Raw genomic sequence first — 14,000 nt, forward strand, 5'->3', positions numbered from 1 at the left:
CCAGGCACCAATGTCTGCTTTAGTTTGACTGGATTTTTTTCCTTTTTATTAACAGTGTGCCAGCCAATCACAGCCATGCCAATATTTGACATTGCTGTGATGGGCCCAGAAGTGCCCACACAGGAAAAGCTTGTTGATTTCCTTTCAACAAGCTTTATTCGTGCTTATCCCTGAACAGTAATACAGACTTCCGGGAGAAGTTAGCGTTCGGGGTCCGTGCACGCCTACCTCTAGTTAGTACATAAACAGCCGAGCCGAAAATTCTCCAATGCAGCAAGTACAAAGTCACCAAATGTTTTACTGAAACTGATAAATATAAAATAAACACAGCTTGCACAGATACATTATAAGTTGTGGAAGCATAGAAGAAAAAAAATTAAATTTCCCATAGGGAGAAGAACTGCAAATACCTGATCTTAGTGCAGTAGCACAGGAAGAAATCATGGTAGTTTAGACTTAAAGGGACTATCTGCTACTAATGTGCTCAGGGAGGCAAAAGAATTAAAGAAAAACAAAAAAACATTTCTTCCATTTAGAGAAAATGCAAAAGCTGCAACGTTCACGATACACCCAAGCCGGACATTGGTGCCAGCAGACAGGCGGGGAATGGAGCCCTGAGTAAAAGGGAGGACACCATTCTGGGTGTATTAAATTGTCTTTTTTTATTATTTTCACCTCCCTGGACCCATTATTAAGGGACTCTCCAGTACTGGACATGTGCCTTGTGTAATTATGTCCCATTATCGAATATCAAACTGCTTGTCGTTGATCCCTTTTTTTAACGTGACCAGTAAAATCATTGTTGGCAGCCCGCTCATGTAAAACGTCCCATGATAACAGAATACTGATCTCACAGCTGTATCTGGGCATCAGACAACTTAAATACAAACTAAATGTGGTACATTAACGATAAGGCAGTAAATTTAAAGGGGTTGTCCGGGCTTTTCACATAATCTCAGTACATATCTGGGCTGCAGAATTATGACAATAAGTAGTTTATTTTCTGTCACTAGTTTGCACGGTTTTCTAGATATTCTGAACAGAACGTCCAAGGGGGGGTGTGTTATGGCATTGAAATGAGAACTAGTCGTAACCTCCTACTCTACTCCAAACATGCCCTCTATAGCAACAACCCCACCCTCCATAGCTACACAGGCCCTCCCCGACCACATGAAGAAGCCCTCATCACACAGTAACAAATCCTCCCCCTCTAGCAGCCTCACTGCAGAGAGCAGGACCACCCAGCTGCTCCTCCCCCAGACACACGCTGAACAGTGATCTATGGAAAGTGAAACTAGTGAGTGAAAATCGTCTTGTATTCTGGGCCACTCCATGTTACAATATATGTCTATCAGTAATTCCATCCCTCACTGTCCCAGGCTGCTGGCAGCAGTGAGAACAGACTGTGTGATGGGGGTCTGCAGCTTCTAATCTGCACAGGGGATGGCAGTCACTGATGTAATCTGTTGTGTGACAAAGCCTCTGCTGTGTGAATGAGACAGCTCTGTGTCACTGATGTCATCACACAGCAGCAGATTTGGTGCAGTGTATGTGTGAGCACTGTCTCTCTAATGACACAAATACTGATGGCAGCAGCCTGTCCCAGAATACGTGACAGAAAGTAAATTACTTATTGTCATAATTCTGCAGCCCAGATATGTACTGAGATTATGTGAAAAGCCCGGACAACCCCTTTAAGGGGATGGAAGCAGGCAGCTAGGTCATTATACAGGACCCAGTCACACATGTGATCACCGATTACCCAGACTGTATCAGCAGGAAGAGTCAAAAACCTGTCAGGTCATCAAATCTGATGCAGCATCTCTTGAGCTTTTAAAAATCACATCAGGTCCTGTCTACACATGGTTACTCTGGGCTTCTTAGAAATCTATAGTACCATTTTGTACTAGAATCATAAATGCACATTCAGTTTGGCTGAGCATGCATGTGGTTCTCTGCAGGAAGAAAGTCACTGCCAGATACCTATGGGAATGTTGAAATCCAAACACTTGTTAGATTTTTATCACCCGTAACCTCATCCATGGGGAGAGGGTCTACATATCGCACTTTAGAGATCTGAGGTGTATGGCCAGGTTAAGATATTGTAGTTTTGGATGAGTTTGGCCAGGGCAAGAGTTTAACATCATCTTCACTGTGGCCAATATGCATACCAGATAAAAATGACTCAGTGCAGAAACAGCGCCACTCTTGGCCATAGGCCGTGTCTGGTATTGCAGCTTTTTTCTACTCATTGAAATTACAATGTGCTGCAATACCCGACACCACATGGAGAAAAATAGAGCAGCTTCTACTAATTGAATAAAACGAAGCAATGACGGAACCTCAGGGTACTAACGGTGTGTGAAACAGAGATTGTTATGGGTCATTTGCCCAAGGCCCAGCATAACTATCTGCCTACGTATGACCTGGCGCTCATCAGGGTTATACATATTACACTAAAGGCACTGCCATAATGGGGCTGGTATACTGATTTAGTACATATTTTCAGTGAAGAAATACATAGTCCATTTTTTTTTTTTTTTTAATAAAATGATCATCAGAAATTGTGGTCCTGGTAAATTGGAGCAGGATTGTGAGTGTGGTCTTCAGCTCTGCCATGGCCCCACTGCCATCGTCTCCCGTATTTAAATTCCGCACAGGCGCTGTCCTAGCTGCAGGCAGCACTTTCGATTGAAGCCCGTCTAGAGATCAACAGTCAAAATTACAGCACTGAATTTAAATAAGAAAGAAGATAGGCAGCAGAGGGGCCATGGCAGAGCCAAAGACCTTCCCCACAGTCCCGCCCCGACGCATAGAGACCAAAACTTCTGATGATTTTATAAAAACCAGGCTACGGATTTATTCACTGAAAGTATGTATTAAATCAGTATACCAGTGCCATTATGGCAATGCCTTTAGATTAATATGTATATACCTGATGACAGCTTCTCTTTAAAGGCGAGCACTAAAGTCAAACGATGTGAAATTAACATTTAAAAATATAAATATTTTATACAGAGTCAAACAAACACGAACTCTGCTAGAAAAATTAGAAGTTGCCACGGTTTTATGAGCGTGTCATATGATTGTATCCAACAAAGTCACTTGAAGGTCCTGGAAAGTTTTTACAGCTTGCAGCCAATTCACCGTCGTCTGAAGGCTCGGGAGATTCGCCAGGCGTTGGGCTCCTCATAGCGGTTATAGAGGGGCTCCAGGCGCTGCTGCTTCTTTTGCTTGCTCAGCTTGGTTGGATCGGAGACTTTGAAGAAGGCAGGAGCAAATTCTACAAGCCATCGGGGGTCAATGGTAGTCACTTCTCGCATATATTCCTTGGTGGTTAAGACTAGTTCATGGTACACAACCCTGCGGAGAGCAAAATCAAGATTTATTGGGTACATGAGCATTTGAGAATTCAACACTTTTTTCAGATTGTCAACATTTTTTTTTTTTAATGAAATTCACAGATTGGCCGTGTGCTTAGTTATTTCTATAAATCCCCTATATCATACTGAGGGTCAATACAATATATACGGTATATAAGTTGTAGTTTTGAATAACACTAGTGAAATGGTGGAAAATGCCCTCATTCTCCCCAAAAAACATAATTCTGTCATTGTTAGGAAAAAAATAAAAAGTGTTCCTGATAACATGATTCTCAAGGTCAATTCAATTATGGAGATACCAAACCTCCAGATTTTTATTTTTATTCTAGTGGTGGAGATAAAAAAAGAAAAAAAGAAAAAAAAAAAAATTAAGAGGCTTTTTTTTTTTTTTTTTTTACTGTGCCACCAGTGGAGTGTGTCTTTTGTGTGATAAATATACTTAAAATGGCACCTTATCACTTACTTCTGTACTTTTTGTAAGTGTAGCAACTAGAAAAATAAAAACAGTAATTTTGGAGGTTTGGAATTTTTTCTTTGCTTTATGGCATTTACCGCAAGACTTAAATATTTTATACTTTGGTGGACCGGAAGTTAATGGACTCGGAAATGTTTATATTTTTTTCATTTCTTTTTAATGAAGGAAAAAGAGAGGCACGATTCAAATTTTTGCTTTTATTTTACTTTAAATACTTTTTTTAATGACTCTGCTGAGGGGGTGGGCTTGATCCTGTGCTCGTCTCATCCCTTATATACTGTAATACAACTTTTGCAGAACACAGCTAAAATCACAGTACCCTATGAATCTCAACCTGTGGCTAAGCTTCACAGAAATACCAGCATGGCAGGAACCCGGCTGCCATGGCAAACCATCGGCACCCCGTCATCGCGCCCTTAAAATGCCGCCATCAGAGACTGACAAGGGTATTTAAGGGAAGAAGAGCAATGATTGGAGAAGACTCATAGAAGCTGTTACAGGCAAATGCTGACTGTATAACAAAGCCGACATCTTCTGAGACAGCTCATACATGTACGTTGAGAATGGGTTAAAAACATTGAAGAACTAATGAAGGTAGATTAGAAACGTTTTGAAACAGCGTAGCTTTATCACCTGACATCGTAATACCCTGTACGCTGATTTCACTAGTGAGACGACCATAGGGAATCCTTTCTTCATTAGTAATTCCCATGGTAGGTTATAGAAGATTTAGCAGTGACTGACATGTCTGGGGAACAAAGGGTATGAACAAACCATGACACCATGTAATCAAGATGTGATGTTTTCCTTCCTTTCATCTAGAAATTCAGTACAAGGTGAAGCAATATCTTACCATTCAGGCTGCCTGTTGAACAGAGCACTAGATGGGTGAATATAGACCACTTGCTGGTCTATGAGGGTACGGTAACCTTCCTGGGGATCCTTCTTCGCAGCGTTTCGGAAGAAGCCACTGCATATAGCCTTTTGCACTCTCACGGTTGCTTTTCCACAGGACACGACGTCCAGTTTATGCCTGGAAGAAGAGATTGGACACTATTGATCACACTGTAGTATAAGCCATCTGCATAGAGAAGATCCTGCCTACAGCCACTAGAAACCAAGCTATAGAAGAGGGACCAAGATACCAATCTGCAGGGTACAGAATCCCCTCTCTCACCTGTCCATAATGCCCAACATCTGTTTGCGGATGTCTTGGGCCCGCCGTAGTGAGCGGGCCTGAATAAAGTTCTCGTAGCACCAGGGGTTAGAAAACTTGTTGTTTTTCCAGGAGTTGTACACCGCCAGCAGAGTAAGGTGGTCTCCTTCAGTCTGGTGGAATTTGGCCTTCTTCTGGTCCGCAAGTGCTTGTTTATCCTGCAAGGAAAGGGGTCAAACATGAAAAAAAAAAAAAAAATCAATCACATAAAACGTCTGAACAAAGCATGATACTCCTAGTGATGGCTGTCAGTGTGTACATGGATGAATTATAGCTCATTGACAGCTTTCATAACTAATCTGTCCATCTTCTCCTCCCCTCCACTCATGATTGGACTACGCACCTTTGGTCTGTAGAACACATTCTGCACGGACAGCATAGACACGATGGTCAGCATCTCCTCGCTGCAGCCGAGATGTACAGACATGATCAGCATCTTACACAGCATGGGCTCCAGGGGGAACTCCGCCATCTAAAAAGAGCAAGATCAGCATGCAATTACATTTACAGCTGATAATAGAATACACGGTGGGTATTCTAATCACTAATACATACCCTTCTCCCCAGGCGTGTCAGCAAGCCTTCATCATCCAGAGCTCCGAGGGTGTACAGCTGCTCCATGGCTGTGATCAGGGTCTCCATAGGGGGCGCATCCATAAAATCGAAAGACAGCAAATCATTGATACCCATTGCCTTATTGGAAAACAAAATGCATTAGCGAGTGGAGAGCTGCAATGTAGCACTGTACGCCTGGTCTGGATCATTTAGAAAGTTTTTTTTACTAATTAAAACCAGAGCATGATGCATATTTGTTGTAATTCATTTTTTTTTTTTAAATGACAGTTTTGTTTTTTTTTATACTTTATTCTCAAGCATCTGCCGTTCTACATGGACCATAGCAAACAAGAGGAAGTTAATGAACTTTTTGAAGAGTTTTCTAGGCATGTACAGAAAGCATTGTGCAGGGAGGGGGAGCAGGAGACCTGTGACAATTACTGTGAATAATGGGTCCTATGTTATCTACTGTCTATGATAATGAGATTACTGCCAGGTAATCTAGTCTCTAGAATGGTAAGATTTTAGGATTTTATAATTAGAGATAGGTCAGTAACTGACCTCACATGCCCTCTAAATTCCACACACTGTAAGGAAAAACAATTTCACTATAGTCATGCCAATATTAAACATATTAAGCACCACCACAAAATTATGTCAGCCTTTTTCTGCTGATTAAAACGGTAACTTATACAACGACCTGATCAAACATATAAAATGGATATGATCTCTGTAGTTAAAAAGCATCTAGGATTTAGAAGTACGGAAGACATAAGGGCACAGCCGTAATCTACTGCTTCCTTGTACTGTCAGATAGGAGGCTCCATTATCTGGAATCCAACTGCTGTTCCATAAGAGGCTCATGCTGCTGCCCTATCCAACGTCACCTTATGCTTTACACTACAGCTTTTCTTTTCATAAAAAGGAACCCGTCAGCAGTTTCATGATGCTCAAACTATGGGCGGAATGAAATCCAAAGAGTCTCTCTCATTATAAAGAACCATGTTTTACTCTGACACACTGGGAAACTTTAGACAAAATATAACTTTAAAAAAAGATCAAAAGCAACACAGGTGCGGAGCAGGCAACACGGGCGCGGCGCGCAGGCAGCTTTCTCTGGCTTCTAAGAAGCAGCACTTCATAAAAAACCCAGACCTTTAAAGGATATGGATGCCGCCTTTCGGGGACATGTTTTTGCACTTAAATGTGTTTTGGCCAAAAAATAATGTTTGCCTTTATCTCCCCAAGGTCTTAGGGTCACTTATAGGTGTACCCGGACGCGAGAGGTCTATATATATTTATTAAGTGATTACTTGCAGTGATCTGTAGTCTCAAGTATTGTAAAACTATATACTTTGTGTACTGTCTTTGTTTAACAAGTGTTGGCGTTTATAATAAGCAACTTTCTCAGCTTCTGTATTAAACTGTATGTGTTTTGCTAGGAGTAACTTAGGATTCATTGAGGTATATTATTGTATTGCGTTTTTATTTACAGGTGTTGGTGTTTGTAATAAGCAACTTAAACTTTGTGCAGATTTACTGTATGATAAGCACACAATCCTTTACTGGATACTTTATTAAGCTTTACGTGTTCAACTGTATATAACCTATGATAGTGTATATATGTATGCCTGTCTTTCCCCTATCTTTATAGGGTTTTTTTTTTTTTTACTTCTTTCCCCATCCCTTCTTTCCCTTGTTCCATTGCCCTTTCCTCCTTATCACCTTACTTTCCTACCTCTTTTCCCTACCCTTTACCCATACCTTTTAAAAATTTAAAATACCAATAAAGATCATTTGAAAAAAAAAAAAATAATAATAATAATGTTTGCAATTTGGTTTCTTATAAAATTGTTGCACCATTTGCCTTCTATAGCCTCTATGATGCGCTGTCCGTTACTGGCTGCAGAAGGAGTTAATTAGAGTTGAGCGATACCGTCCGATACTTCAAAGTATCGGATCGGATCGGAATGGATCGGCCGATCTTAAAAAAAAGTATCGGTATCGCCGATTCCGATACCGGAAGTCCCATTCAAGTCTATGGGACTTCCGGTATCGGAATAAGAAAAACCCTGTTTCTTTATCGCCTTATTGGGGGACACAGAATACCATGGGGTGTATGTTGCTGCTGCTAGGAGGCTTGCAAAACAAGAAAATTAGCTCCTCCCCGGCAGTATACACCCACCGACAGGCACCAAGCACCTCAGTTTGTGCTTAGTGTCTGTAGGAGGTGGACCGGGATCTCCCCAGATCCGTATTTAATCCTTTCTTTTCAGGTTTTAGTTGTGTTTTTTTTAATGATTTTCCCTTTCTTTTTCAGATACAGCATCAGGAAACGGGATGTGAGTTCATCCTGCTTTTCCTATTAATGCGGCTGAGCGAGCAGTGTGGTGTCACCCACATCGCAACTCTCAGGACCGCAGGCAGGACCTTCCCCTATCACCCTCGGGTGCTATGGGCTTATAACGGTGGCCGGTCCTAGCCGAGTACCCTCCTCACCCCTCTCCCGGGACAGGGCTGAGAGGAAGACGGCGGTCGCCAGCGGTGACGTTTCCCCTACCATGGCCGTCTTCTGCACCATACGGACATAGTGCGGGTACTGAGGATCGTTTCTCCCAGCGGCCTGCTGGCTATCGTGGGCCCCTGCGGTCATCCTCCTCAAGGACGTCAGGTAAGCGGATCCAGATGTCCCCTCCAGCCCCGCTCTCAAATATGGCCCCTAGCCCTGCAGCGTTACAGCCAGTACTGCGCTGTATTAAAATACAGCCCTGCACCACGCTATCAGGATCAGTACCCCTTTTTGAATTTTCCTTCTCCAAGCGCTGTTAGACGCGCTTATCATCGGGGGGTTCAGCGGTGGCCTCCACAGGCAGCATCCTACCCGGTAGCTGCCCTGTCCCTGTGACCTTCCTATCCCTGTGGCCTCCCGGTCTCTGTGGGTCCTGTCCCTGTGGTTTCTTTGCTCCGGGTGCGCCGTCGCTCATGAGGGCAGAGGGAGCACTTTCACTTTCGTTTTCAAAAAAAAAAAAAAAAAAAAAAGTTAAGGAAGCTTCTCCCCTCTCCCTGCGCGCGCTTTCTTCGCGCACTTTTACAGCATAGCACGGGGCTGCTTTCACTTCAGCCCTGTCAGTGGGACATTTACCGCGCCCCCTCCTCGGTCCTCTTCCAATCAGGGCTTGGCGATTAAGCCCCGCCCATCGCTAGCATCTCTTCCTACCTCTCTCTTCACAAGATTTCTTCCTGGGGGACACAACGCTGGTTTTTCTGCACCTGAACCTCGGTAGGCTCGGCGCTGCTTCAGCTGACGCTAGAATTAGCTCCCATCCACAGTTCCACATCAGGCAGTGTTTCTACCCCTTTGACATATGCCCAATCCTGCAGGAGCTCTCTGCTCTAGGACCCACCGTTATTCACTACGCCTGCGCGCGGCGTAAAAAGAAGTGGGTATCAGGTCAGTCGTCTCCCTTCTGTCCGTCCTGCAGCCCTTCCGCCATGTCTGCCCCTCAGGAGCACTCCGAGCCCCGGGTTGAGAGCACCCCACCCCCTGAGTGGGCCGTGGCGGTCTCAGTCGGTCTCTGATCTCACGAAAGTGTCTCAATCTCTGGTCCAGGTCTTAGAGCGGTTACCCCAGCTATCTGCAGCCACCTGTGCGCCGACCGCCTCTCACGGTGAGTCGCCAGCACCTGACCGCGACCCTCAGACGGACTAGCCGGGTAGGGGCTCTAGGAAGCGGGTCCTGTCTGGCTCGTCTTCCAGTTCGCAGGGTCCCTCCGCTTCTCCCAGGCTACGCTCTTTGTCTCCATCCTCAACAGACGATCCTAGGTCAGACGATGATTCCCAATCTGGATCTGACTCAGAAGCGGACAACATAGCTAGAACTCGGATATGGTAGATAGTCTCATATCGGCTATATTCCAAACTCTCAAGATAAAGGAGGATAAGGCACCCCCTCAGGAATGCCCTGTTTCCTTTAAGAAAGCGAGGCCTCAATCTCAAACCTTTCCTAATCACAAAGAGTTCGACACTTCCTTAGCCAATCACTGGCAACATCCTGAGAAACGTTTTTCAGGCCGCAAGTACTCAGATGTACTATATCCCTTCGAGATCTAGTCACAAAATGAACCAAAGCTCCCGACGTAGATCCACCAGTTTTCTCGGATTTCCTCTAAGACGGTTCTTTCCCTTCCGGACCGAGCTTCTCTTAAAGATCCAACAGACAGGCAAATAGAGTTGTTGGCTAAGTCAATTTTTGAGGCATCCGACGCTCCCCTCTGACCTATCTTCGCCTCCGCTTGGGTGGCGAAGGTCATTTCAGCTTGGGCAAAGATTCTGCGCAAACGCATTTCAGCAGCAGCCCCTCAGGACAAGCTGGCGGATTTAGCAGACCAATTTAGTCATGCGGGCAAATACCTTTTGGCTGCCTCTTTGGATGCGGCTGGGTGCGTAGCAAGAGCTAACAGCAACATAGTAGCCATACGCCGCATTCTTTGGTTGAAGTCGTGGAATGCGAATCTCTGATGCCACTGGTGGAAAGAGCATTTCCCTTCCCCAGTCTCGCCCTAAGAGGTTCTTTAACAGGAAGGCTTCTCGGCCGTTTAGGTCCTTTCGCCCCTCCTCTCCCGCAGAAGGTTCATCCCAGCAGTACCGGCATCCTGTTTCCAGAGACCGGAGAAAGCCTTCTTATAAGCCAGCTCCCCGCTGGAGATCCAGAGGTCAGCCCTCCAGGTCCTCAGGCTCCCAATCCGGCAGATTTTCATCTAAGTGACGGGTCATCCCCACCTGGAAATCTTTCCAGGGTGGGAGGCAGACTTTCCTCTTTCAAAGACGCATGATTATCCATTATCGACGACGCTTGGGTCAGGGAAATCATCACATCCATATACAAAATCGAGTTTTCTTCTCCCCCAGTCGCTTCTTTCTGTCTCGATCCCCAAGACAGCGATCACAGATTACAGGGTTCCTTCAGGCCGTCTCCTCCCTCCTTTCCGCAGGGGTCATCGTTCCCGTTCCTGCAGACGAACGGTTTATAGGGTTCTACTCGAATCTCTTCGTAGTCCCGAAAAAGGACGGCTCTTTTCGTCCAATTTTGGACCTCAAGTTGCTCAATCGCCACGTGAAGATCCGGAGAGTTTCTCTGCTCTGTGGACATACAGGAGGGCTACCTCCACATCCCCATTTCTCTGCGGCATCAGAGATACCTCTGCTTTGCGATTCAGGACAATCACTATCAGTTCACGGCCCTCCCCTTTGGACTAGCCTCCGCTCCCCGTGTCTTTATGGAGGTGATGGCAACAGTCACGGCCATCCTTCGATCCAGAGGGATTCTTATCATCCCTTACCTGGACGATCTCCTGATCAAGGGTTCGTCCCGCCAAGACTGTCTTCACAGTCTTCAGATAACCTTGGATGCCCTCAGCCGCCTCGGATGGATAGTCAACGAGGAGAAGTCCTGACCTTTTTGGGCATGGAGTTCGACACGAATCTAGCCCGGGTGTTTCTACCGAGGAACAAGTTTTTAACCCTTTCCAATAGGATCCAGTCTCTACAACGCTCGAGGATCAAGTCCCTTCGGTCCTGCATGAGGGTCCTGGGGACGATGATAGCTTCCATGGAAGCGGTGCCCTTCGCACAATTCCACTCTCGCCCTCTCCAACTGTTCCTCCCGTCAGTCTGGGACAAGACCTCGTTTTCTCTGGACCGCCCCATTCTTCTTCCGCTCAGAGTCAGACAATCGCTGACTTGGTGGACATTGCCGGCGTCAGTTCTCCGCGGAAGGTCTTTTCTTCCGCCTCGGTGGCAGGTCTTCACCACCGATGCCAGTCTCCTAGGATGGGGGGCGGTGTACCATCATAAAACGGCCCAAGGGCGCTGGGACGCCTAGGAGACTCTTCTGCCCATCAACCTTCTGGAGATCAGGGCAATCCTCCTTGCTCTCCTTCATTGGCAGCATCTCCTCGTAGGCAAACCAGTCCGCATTCAGTCAGACAACGCCACGGCTGTGGCGTACAAAAACCACCAGGGCGGTACTAACAGCAGGCAGGTAATGTCAGAAGTGGCAAGGATGCTGCGCTGGGCAGAGCGTCACGTTCCGGCGATCTCCGCTGTTCACATTCCAGGGGTGGAAAATTGGGCAGCTGACTTCTTCAGTCGCCAAGGTCTAGCGTCTGGCGAATGGTCCCTTCATCCCAATATGCCAGTGTTGGAGCACCCCGGAGGTCGATCTCATGGCATCTCGCATGAACAACAAAGTTCCTCACTTTGTAGCCAGGTCCAGGGATCCTCTAGCCGTCGGTTGCGACGCCCTAGTAATTCCGTTGTCCCAGTTCCAGCTGCCTTATCTGTTTCCTCCCCTTGCCCTCATTCCTAGAGTGGTCAAAAAGATAGTCAGAGGGCATTCCAGTCATCCTAGTGGCTCCAGACTGGCTGAGACGCCCTTGGTACGCGGAGTTGGTGAACATGCTCGTGGACGTCCCACGAAGGCTTCCAGACCGTACAGATCTTCTCTCGCTAGGCCCTCGTTACCACCAGAGTTCTCAGTCTCTGAGTGTAACGGCATGGCCGTTGAGGATGCCATTCCGAAGGATTCAGGGTTTTCCAGCCGGGTCATTCAGACCATGATCAAGGCTCGGAAGCCAGCTTCCTCCCGCATTTACCATAGGTACTGGAAGGCCTTTTTCCGTTGGAGCGATAACGAGGTTTTTCCACTGTCATTCTCCATTCCATCCATTCTTCGTTTCCTCCAGTCTGGTTTGGATGTGGGCCTATCCCTCAGTACTCTCAAAGGCCAGGTGTCTGCCCTAGCAATCCTCTTCCAGAAGGATCTAGCTTCCTTACCGCAAGTGAAGACTTTTCTCCAAGGAGTCGCCTATGTGGCTCCTCCTCATCATTCTCCGATAGATCCATGGGATCTCAATCTTGTTCTTGGCGCCCTCCTGAAGGCACCATTCGACCTAATCCAGGACATCCCTCTGTCTTTCATGGCAGGTGTCTTTTCTAATCGCCATTACTTCCATCAGGAGAGTTTCTGAGCTGGCGGCCTTATCCTGTTGTTCTCCGTACCTTATCCTCCACCAAGATAAGGTTGTTCTCAGGCCAGTTCCTTCCTTCCTTCCAAAAGTAGTATCTCCCTTTCACATTAACGAAGATATCGTCCTTCCATCGTTTTTGTCCTACGCCTGCTCATCCTCTGGAAAAGTCACTCCACAAACTGGACGTAGTGAGAGCCTTGCATGTTTACCTTGCCAGGACCGCTTCTTTTCGCCAATCTGATTCCCTGCCTCTCATTTCTGAGGGTTGCCGGAAAGGTTTTCCGGCCTCCAAATCCACAATTGCTCGCTGGATTCGGTCTACCATCCTGGAAGCCTATCGACTTCAGGAGAAACGGCCCCCTCCGGGAGTGGAAGCCCACTCCACCCGGGCTGTTCGGGCTTCTTGGGCTGTGCGACACCAGGCTTCGGCCTCACAACTTTGCAGGGCCGCGACCTGGTCGTCTTTGCACACCTTTGCGAGGTTCTACAGGGTTCATACCCAGGCCTCGTCTGATGCAGCTCTTGGTAGGAAGGTTCTGCAGGCGGCGGTCGTGCATCGGCCGACCTAAGCCCTTCCTTCTGTCGTTCCTTTTATTGCTGTTCCCACCCTCGGGACTGCTTTGGAACGTCCCATGGTATTCTGTGTCCCCCAATAAGGCGATAAAGAAAGAGGGATTTTGGGTTCTTACCGTAAAATCTCTTTCTTGGAGCCTTCATTGGGGGACACAGCACCCTCCCTGTTTAAGTTGTACCGTGCTGGGTCTTCGAGTCCCTTGTTGGGTTGGTACATATGTTCATTGCTTTTGGTTGCTTCTCCTACTGCTTTTTCACCAACTGAGGTGCTTGGTGCCTGTCGGTGGGTGTATACTGCCGGGGAGGAGCTAATTTTCTTGTTTTGCATAGTGTCAGCCTCCTAGCAGCAGCAGCATACACCCCATGGTATTCTGTGTCCCCCAATGAAGGCTCCAAGAAAGAGATTTTACGGTAAGAACCCAAAATCCCTCTTTTTGCCTTGTACAGCCTCTCTGGGGGCTGTGCCGGCCTGCCAGGGGGTCTGTGCAGGCTCCGGTGGTCTGTGCCGGCCTGCCGGGGGGCTGTGCCGGCCTGCCGGTGGTCTGTGCAGGCTCCGGTGGGCTGTGCCGGCCTGCCGGGGGGCTGTGCCGGCCTGCCGGGGGGCTGTGCAGGCATCGTTCGATGGGACTACAAGTCCCATCGGGCGATGCCTGCTACCATGACAGTGATTGACACATTAGCCAATGATGGGACAGTAGTCCCATCATCCGGTTAATGTGTTGAATGTAAAAAAAATAAAAAATAAAAAATTGCATGCTACATACATACAT

General features: G+C 46.8%; 1 protein-coding gene across 1 annotated transcript in view; it reads right to left on the reverse strand.

The window, feature by feature from the left end:
• Positions 1-278: 278 nt before the first annotated feature.
• Positions 279-14,000, reverse strand: part of DHX8 (DEAH-box helicase 8) — a 46,867-nt gene continuing 33,145 nt past the window's right edge. Inside the window, exons 20-24 of the mRNA XM_073562629.1 lie at positions 5,630-5,767; positions 5,418-5,546; positions 5,036-5,232; positions 4,712-4,891; positions 279-3,363 (exon numbers count right to left, since the gene is read on the reverse strand). Coding sequence (XP_073418730.1) covers positions 3,144-3,363; positions 4,712-4,891; positions 5,036-5,232; positions 5,418-5,546; positions 5,630-5,767 — 864 coding nt within the window. The 3' untranslated portion in view covers positions 279-3,143. The remainder of the gene's footprint in view (positions 3,364-4,711; positions 4,892-5,035; positions 5,233-5,417; positions 5,547-5,629; positions 5,768-14,000) is intronic.

This window comes from Dendrobates tinctorius, unplaced genomic scaffold (genome assembly GCF_039654945.1).
Source record: "Dendrobates tinctorius isolate UK_male_01 unplaced genomic scaffold, ASM3965494v1 ptg000360l, whole genome shotgun sequence".
Lineage (NCBI taxonomy): Eukaryota > Metazoa > Chordata > Amphibia > Anura > Dendrobatidae > Dendrobates > Dendrobates tinctorius.